Here is an 8895-nt window from a genome sequence, read left to right as displayed (position 1 = left end):
CTACAATTTATCCTTTTTCCCTTAAAATTAAAAATATATAATTTTATAAGGGACTTAATTAGTGAAAAAAATAGTTTGGAAACCCAATTTGAGCTTAATTGAGAAGATTAAAATTTTAGAGAACTAAATTTAATTTTTACAAAGTCAAGGTGTTCAAATTAGGGGTAAAATCATAAGAAAATCAAAATATTTGAGGTCAATTAAGGGCTAAATTGAAAAAAATTACAACCAAAGATCATTTTGAAAAAAGCATCAAAATCTAGGGACTTAATTGGCTGAAATCTAGGGCTGATAATGAAGTTCGATAAGCGAAAAACATATAATATTGAAAGTTTAGGGTAAATTAGGGGTGTAATTGAAAGAGATTAAAAGCTAGAAGATTAAAATGAACTTTTGGTCTAATCCCTGAATTAAAACTCTAAAAGTCAGAATAAAGATGTTTCATTGAAATGAAACGGTGCGTTTTAACCGCACAGTAAAAAAAAAAAAAAACAAACCAGACAACGTGTCATCTAACACTATTCATCTCCTTCATCATTTTTTCACTTGAAAGCTGCTCGGGTGGCCACCTTTTCAAAGCATTTAATGCTTCATCTCTTAACAAAATCATATACCAACATGATAGCCTGACACTTGATCATACCTTGGTATGGTTCTTTTTGGTTGGTTGACACTGCAAAAGCTTCAGCGCTGCTCCAAAGAGACTAACTCTAGCAGCCTTAAGTCATTAAAATCAGATAGTTTATGATGGCATCTTTGAACTAATAGTTGAGATCCTTACGATTCAAATCAAATGTCAATATTTGACACCAGCAAAGATAAAATGTTCCTTTTCCACCCCGTATAAATAAAGATGAATTCCATATCATATAGAATAAGAAATTTCAAGCCAAAGTTTAGGGGGAAAAAAGTCATTCCCCTTGTTTCCATCTTATTCTCTCCCTACTAGCTTTCTCGTATTTCTTCTGCCATTGTTGCAGCCACCAGCCATACGTTGGTCTTCCCAACTCTGCCAGCTAGTCACCTCATATTAATTGTAGCCATTTGCATGCAAAACAAAAACTCATTTTGCATACAAAAGGAAGATTAATTACATGGTTGTTAGGTTGGGTCAACAACCATGTGAGTAACGGGTTGTAGCTATTTCGGCCCAACCTTGATAGGTGGGACAAGTCTACCCCACTTAAAAAAAAAGGGGGGCTAGGTCTGTTAAGCCAACCTAACTCGGCTAAGTTCGACTCAGATGGTTTGATCGGGCCCTACCCAATATATTTAATAATAATATAGTAATATTAAAAAAAAAAGAGTTATTACGGTGAAATTCAAGTCTAAATTAAAAAAATTAAAAAAAAACTTGAGTTGAACAAAAAATGTTTGGCATATAGAAAGTATCGCACGTGTGTGACATCACAACGATCGTCCACCATCCAGGAAAAAGATAAAAATGTGGATGTGGTGTATTTCCGGCAAAATATAAAGAGACAATAAATGTCTCTTACTAGTGAAAAATTGAATGGGAGTCGCCACCTAGTATTCTGGTTACTAGAAACCCTAACTAGTCTCAGGATCAAGTACGAAGACTGGTTGCGTAAAGGAAAGGTATTAGTACCCCAAATACATCCTACCTAAGGTAGGCCGTATTGCTTTGTCCAGTCAAATCTAATGTCTTGTTTTCTGGTTTTTAATTGTTGGTTTGTCTAAGATTCAAGACAAACCCTCCTCAAGAAGGAGGTTCTTGTCTTAAAATGCGGTTAAACCTAACCTTTCTACTGTCCAAAAAATAAATTAAATATTGGGAATATGCATTACATGAAATGTCATACCCCAAATACTAAGCAACAAACAAAATAAAATTTTCGTAGTTTTTGAAATTTTGGTTAATGTTCTCTTCATTTTAATAAACCGGTTATTAAATCCAAAATGCATGCTCAAATATTATTTTTGGTGTATGAAAAATACAATATGATTTTTTTTTAACTTTGAGACACTTGACTGTATGCACAAAAATATTTTTGTTTTTTTTTGTTTTTTTTATTTTTGGAAGTTTTGACGAAAACCTGGTATTTTAATACCGGGTTTGTATTTTTACGACATAAAAATACTACCTGATATTAATCAAAATTACATAAAATATGCAAAAAAATTATAAAAATTCTAAAAACAAGCATTTGAATGTTTTTTTTTTAAAAAAAGAGGGTCGCATCAAGCCCAAAATACATAGGCTGGGCCAAACCTAGCCCCACTGCATTGGCTGGGCTCGACCTAACCCACATTAGCTGGTTACTATGCATAATAGCACAGTAACCAGCTTCTCCCCGCCTGCAGACGTGCATTGTGCATGTCTTGCACAACGGAAGAAGAAGTGAAGGCAAAACAAAGACGTGGAGGTCTTACCTAGAGTGGCGGCGACGCTGGTGGTTGCTGATGGTGAAGGCACGATGGCCAGCGGTGGTTTCTTCTTTCTCTTCTCTCCTATTTCTTTCTCCTTTTCTTTTCTTCTTTATTCTTCTGTATTTTCCCTTCTCTATTCTTTTCTGTTCTTTCTCTTATTTTGCCCCTCTGTCACTCGGTTTCTGTCATCTCTCTCTCCCTCTTCTTCTCTCGACCTCCTTTCCTCTTTCTTTTTTTATTGTCGGTCTCCTTTCCTATTTTTATAGGTGAAAAATAGGGGGGACGTGGTTGGGGTGGCCACTGTGCTGCCGCCCCTCCACTGTCCGTCTAACACGTCGAAAGTGGGTTGTGTCGACGTCTTTTTGAAGGCGAAATGGTAGTGAAAAAATTGGTAAAAAAAAAAAAGAAAAACACATTTTCTTCCCGTATTCTTTGCGTGTCTAGGGGAAGAAGATGATGGTGCTGTTCAAAACAATATTGTTTTGAGTTTTCTCTTAAAAAAAAAAAACAGTGCATGAAACGGGGCCATTTTGGTCAAAACACGCCGTTTCATTTAAATGAAAAGGCAACAAAAACATGCTAAATTTCACTTTGATCTTTAATTTATAATTTGCTCAATTAAGTCCTCAATTGCAATTTTAATTTAAAATCAATGCAATTGCATACCTGTAAAAAATCCAATAGTGACCCTATAGTTGACCACCTTTTTCACTTTGGTCTTGATATTATGCAATTTGACCTTCAATTGAGCAATAAACTTCTAATTTCTTCAATTGGGCCCCTGACTGGTTTTAATTCCAGCCCCTCTACTTATGCGCCTTTTCCATTTTGGTCCTTGGTTTCAGACTTCTTCAATTAAGTCCCTAATTGGTCATCAAACTTCAATATTTATGCAATTAAACCCCTGATTTGACCAAATTAACTTCTAAAAATTATAATTTGACCCCAAAACTTTCATTTCTTTCAATTAAAGCCTAAATTGACTCCAAAATTAATTTTTCTTGCAATCAAACTCTCCATAAATTCAATTAAACCTTTAATAAAATTTAATTGAGTCCATAAACATTTGATTTTAGGCTTTCTTATTCAAATTAAATTTTTTTTGTTAACAAGACTATTATCAGTCAATAAAATACTGCTAAATTTTAATTTTTGTATTTTCTAACCTCCTCAACCAATTTTTACCTATTTTTTTGGTGCGTTAATATTCTTTGTTCATTGTTTATACTTTTTTTATTTTTTTTTACAAATATCTAAAAATAGATTATAACAAGAAGCATGTGTCAACATGCGAGGAGAGCCAATGCAATTGGATGGCGCATCCAGCTCCAGCGTCCTCCAACCTCTAAAGACAATCTCCTTTGATACCTTCAAAAAACTTCTCGACATGGGTTTCCAATAAATGTCAAGTCATGCGTGGCATCTTCCAATTTTTCTCCTCCTCCTCTTCTCCCCTTGAATTCCACAACTGAAAATTTTCTCTTCCTTTAAGGGCTGCATTCTTTTTCAATTGTCAATTAAAGTTCCTCTGGTTTTAATCTCTTAGCAAAAGAAAAAAAAACCCGGCAATGTGCAAATCATAGTGCAATTGAGCATGGAGCCACGAAACCCCAGATTTCCTAACTCCTTTAGTTTTTCTTAATTAATAATAATAGTATGTTAAACGAAATTCGATGTCTAATACAAAGGAGAAAAAAGAAACCTATTAAGTCCTAATTTGGGATTTGAGAGCGGGGCAAACATCTTCTCCATCCAGTCCATGAATTAAGATGTTAAAATCCAGCTAGCCCAACCCAACAGGCAGTAGCTCAAAGTCTCAAACAGCCGCGCTATGCAAGTAAAATAGACATGATTCTTCCACAATCCAAACTCCCAAAACTCATAAACACAAAAGTGGTTTGGGCAGCAGAAATCACCAGCCAGATTTCATAACATAAAAAACAAACAGGTCACTTCGATTCTTGCCATATATTGTTAGCATATCTTATATAACCTCCTCCAACCTTGCTAGTTATCCACAGGAGTCCAGCACTGAAAATATATATATATATATATGATAATTTAAATACAATGTTGAAATTAGATTGTCAATATGTCATTTCTCCAGTATCACAGTCTGCTACTTTCTCCCATGGTGTAAAAAGAATAAATGTGGACACCTGTATATAATGACAATGATTAGCAGTTACTTTAAAGGCCCAGGAGGCAGCATGAAAAATCTCGCAAATCTTGCGGCGCAGCTGCAACTAAAATCCAAATAGTTTTCACACCCTCGAGTGTTGATCAACTATTTCGATAGTTCGATAGGTTTAGTTCTTGATTGCTGACTCAAGATTTAGTTAAGAAAAATAGACACCTCTTCTATTAATTCATATATCTCTTGTAGTGGGAATAAACGCATGCATGCAATCTTTTAAGAATTGTAGTGGGAATAAACACATCGGCCATTGACATTTGTCTATGGAACTTCCCATCGACAATCTCCCACCAAAATGTTTTATCTTAATATAGTGAGGTTCTCCCTGCCCAACATCGTTAATAAGAAAAGTTTATTCCATTCATATGAAAGTTGAAAAATTTGACATGCTTTTAATATTAATGTGCCTATCATTCAACATTTGACCCCACGAACGAATGTATCCACCCATATGATTGATTGAATTGGGGCATGCCGTGTGGAAAAGATGCAACTCGATGAAGAAATTGACAAGGTAAGGAAGAGGATGGCTTTGATGATGATCGGCGGGCAAAGGGCCAAAGGGCGGTCTCCACTCCAAACGGTGCACATGGAAGTTTCAAATTTCTCAGTTAAATGACCCACCATCTTAGGGTGCAGAGTCTCCCAACCAGACTGTCGAAGGATAGAAACAAGTAGTATTAAGACAAACAGGAGAAATCACAAGAGCCCACCCTTCCCACCATGTTTTCTGGCTTTTCCCATTACTGTCCATCTTGTCTTTCCTTCCTTTCATCATCACACGTCCCACTATCCCTACCACCTATCACTTTCTCGTGTCCCATTTTCTACAGTTTTGGTCTTCTTCGAGTCAAAAAGGAAACTTGAAATCAGTGTTAGATTCAACGAAAGAGGAACTGCCTTTGCATGATTGCTTTTCCAGCACTCTAGTGTTTGAATATCTAAGTAGTAAGTACCCCTCTAACTTGGGAAAACTCAAATGGGCCATTCCTTTCCCACTCGTTCTTCCACCAGTGGGCCCCAAAACTTACATGGATCCCAACAAAACGACCTCCTGTGGCTGAAATTCCGCCGGTCTGATCATCAAAACCACTAGGAATTTATTGCTTCCTTGAGACCCTAACTAGGTCTATCCTCCACTCCAAAGCAACAAAATATCGACCTTTGATTAAAAAAATGTTCGCACTGTATCACATGTTCAAGCTTGCTATATATATATATATATAATGTAATCAAAACCCTGCCAAACACAGTTTTTGATGGGGCCCTTTCATATCCGATGTTCAATTCCATGTCCAGCATGACCGCTCACGGCATATGCTACACCATTATGCCGGATAGACTAAAAATAGGTGTTCTGGGCCTTGAGTGTGATTTCTTAACAGATGTCTCGAGAAAGAGTTTTCAGAAAGAAAAGAGTGGGGAGGTGATACAGGGTGATATCAAAGAAAAGAAAAACACATAACAATGCTTTTAATACAAGCACATAGAAATGCTTGCCCCTCGTGGCATCTTTTTCCTCCACTGTAGAAACTGAAAACAATAGGGATCAACAAGATTCCTTGGCCATATATCCACTGTTTCTATGACAGCTGATCGAGTCCAAAGTTTGCTTTTGCCCATTTCATACGAAATCTTTTACCATTAATCCGCCTCTGCAATGAGTTGAGTTGTTGAGCTACTACTGAATTGGTTTCTTTTTGCATTTATTGAAAGAATGGAGAAATGGACAGTCAGTGATTTGTCCTATTCAAAATTCAAAATTATAGTAATCCTGCATTTACCCAGAATTTTATTAAAAATTGCTTGACAAGTAAATTAAGAGGGAGATAACTACCAAATGGCTCTTAAATTCTCTAGATACTACATGTAACGTAACGAACTAGAAGATCCAAACGGTTTAAGCAAAGGCCAAATTTGAGTAAAGTCCAACTACAATAGTATTATTTCTAATTAATGGATTGCTTTTTATCGAAATTTACTACTACCACCACTTTATTGGAAAACTTAAACGTTACAAGAGTCAAATTTTGACTCTTTCTTTCCTCTTTTCTTTTTCAACTTTCCCATCAACCAAACACTTCAATCCCATAAAAAAAAGGGGCCTAGTTGAGAACAGAAATTGAACAAACATCAAGATATACAATTGAAGTAAGGATCCTCTCATTCTCTTAAAACATTCAACATCAGATGATTTTTTTTTTTTGCTTACTCATAATCAGCACCACCTTAATACCATCAATGCCAGCAATAATATATATAATTATATATAAAAATCTTACAGGAAAAAAAAAGATTATAAATGACATTTATTACGATTATTTTTTATTCAAGATGAAGGACTAGCAGAACCTGAAACTCTTGGCGAAGTAACAGGAAATAGAGGTAACAATCGGGGCTCAGTCTCTCTAGGTGTGGATCCGGGTGATGGATGCAAGTAAAATCCTCTCTCTTTTATCGCTTTCTCCTCTGCATCAGTATCCATAACATTAGCATTAACGAAGTTGTTGCTGCTGCTGCTGTTGTTGTTGTTGTTGTTCATAGGACTAAAACAATTAGTATACTTCGCTGATCCGGAACGATCAAACGGGTCGGGTATTAAAGGAGTAACCGGGCTTAAAATAAGAGAAGGGAAATCGAGAATGCTTGGGGACAGAATCTCTGGCTTTCTTGGAGAAAAACCTGGACTGGGTCTGGCAAATACCGGATTTAAAGGGTTGATCTTGAGGTTCTTGATTGAGTTTCTACGTTCATAAAGTTTGAACCCGGAAGATTGGTTCCTTTTTGGTATGGATTTAATTGGAGGGATGTTGTGGTTTCTAGGAGATGGGTCGGGTTGTGAGATGGTTGGGGTGGTGGCGGTGGGGGTGGTAGTGGAGGCGGGTTTGGGCGATCCAGTCAACATCTGGACTACTTGTTTGAAGGAAGAAGTGTCAGCTTGTACAAAAGTTGTCGGGTATGGGTTAGTGGATTCGGATCTGGAAATGGGTTTGGGTGACGGAAGTGGTGGTGGGTAGTTAATATTGTTGTTGAGGGCAGCATTATTTGTCGTCGTCGTGGTGGAGCCACTGTTGCTGCTGCTGCTGCTGCTGTGGCTATTTGGTGAAGGAAGGAAAGATTGTGGGTTCTGGTTATCTTGATGATGCCTTGGTGAGGTTTCCATTGATTGCCTTCGTGGGTGTTTTTCTTCCTTTCCAGTTGCCCTCTTCTAGCTGGAATGGAGAGAGCGAGGGAGCAAGAGAGAGATGGAGAAGAAGAAAAGGAAAGCCTCTTGAAGTGAAGGGAAGCAGAGATGTGGGGGAGACTTTGTTGCTTCCTTTGGTTTGGTAAGAAATGTCTCGGTGGGGACTCACTTTGAAGTTTCCTAAGCTTGGAGGGAGTCTCACGCTTCAGTTAACGACACTAAAGAGTGTTGTTCTTTGAAATGGGTGATTAATTAGGGTTTTGACCACAAATAAATAGCTTGTTTGGTCTTAAACATTCAACATCAAAGGGATCCTAATTCCTAACCACTAGTTTGATTAAATTATCAATCTTCATCAACAAAATTTAATTTAATGAAAACCAAATACTATATGAAATTTGGTTTTGATTTTGTTACATTTCATCGTTCTTTAATCATAGTGTTATAAAATAAGATAATTAAAATATTTTCAAAAATATATTAATTCCCTTCAATTAAAAGAATTGTAATATTTATATTAGTTGATATAACATCGAGAATCTTAATTAGTAATGATCAAAAATCAAAATATTTCTAGATATTAAGGTAAAAATATAGTAGAAAAGGATTCTAAAGCTATTTTTTCTTGAGAAATAAATAGTTTTTCATTTTAAAAACCATACCTTCCTATCCTTCTTGAAATAAAATTTAATCGGCATGCGAGTGAAATTACTTAAAATTCTCTTAAATTAAAAAATGAAATATAAATTTGTTTATCCAAATTTTAAAATACAATAAAAAAAAAAATCAAGAGACAGAACAGGCTAGGCACCTGTTCCTCAAGCATGATTAAGATACAAGAAACCTAATTCTTGAAAAGAGATTTAAGAATGTAAAGCTATTATATGTCATCATGATGTTTTTCCGTTTGTTTTTCTCCGTCCATGAAACAATAAATGAGACCATGGAATCAGATCACACGCGCTTACGTAGGAGGTGGCTCTGTTTTGATGTGAATTCCAGCTGGTAAGATGCCATTGGCGGTGACAAGAATTTTGGACAAAAATGGGTGGGGCCTAGCTGTGACTGAACCCGAGAGAAACGGTCAAAAAAGAGTTTAATATTGCGCATTGACTTAAAGATT

At 36.2% G+C, this 8895-nt stretch overlaps 1 protein-coding gene across 1 annotated transcript; it reads right to left on the bottom strand.

The window, feature by feature from the left end:
• Positions 1–6679: 6679 nt before the first annotated feature.
• On the bottom strand, positions 6680–7926 carry LOC105138877 (serine/threonine-protein kinase pakG-like). The gene has a single exon (XM_011045094.1). The coding sequence runs from the start codon at positions 7749–7751 to the stop codon at positions 6918–6920; it is 834 nt and encodes a 277-aa protein (XP_011043396.1). The 5' UTR covers positions 7752–7926; the 3' UTR covers positions 6680–6917.
• Positions 7927–8895: the final 969 nt, after the last annotated feature.

Source organism: Populus euphratica, unplaced genomic scaffold (assembly GCF_000495115.2).
Source record: "Populus euphratica unplaced genomic scaffold, PopEup_1.0 scaffold84.1, whole genome shotgun sequence".
Classification (NCBI taxonomy): Eukaryota; Viridiplantae; Streptophyta; class Magnoliopsida; order Malpighiales; family Salicaceae; genus Populus; species Populus euphratica.
The sequence above is the reverse complement of the archived record's forward strand: the minus strand, read 5'-3'. Positions and strand labels throughout refer to the sequence as shown.

Bases quoted from the DNA above. Each gene is read 5' to 3' on its own strand.
- LOC105138877 (XM_011045094.1), bottom strand. From the start codon at position 7,751: ATGGAAACCTCACCAAGGCATCATCAAGATAACCAGAACCCACAATCT.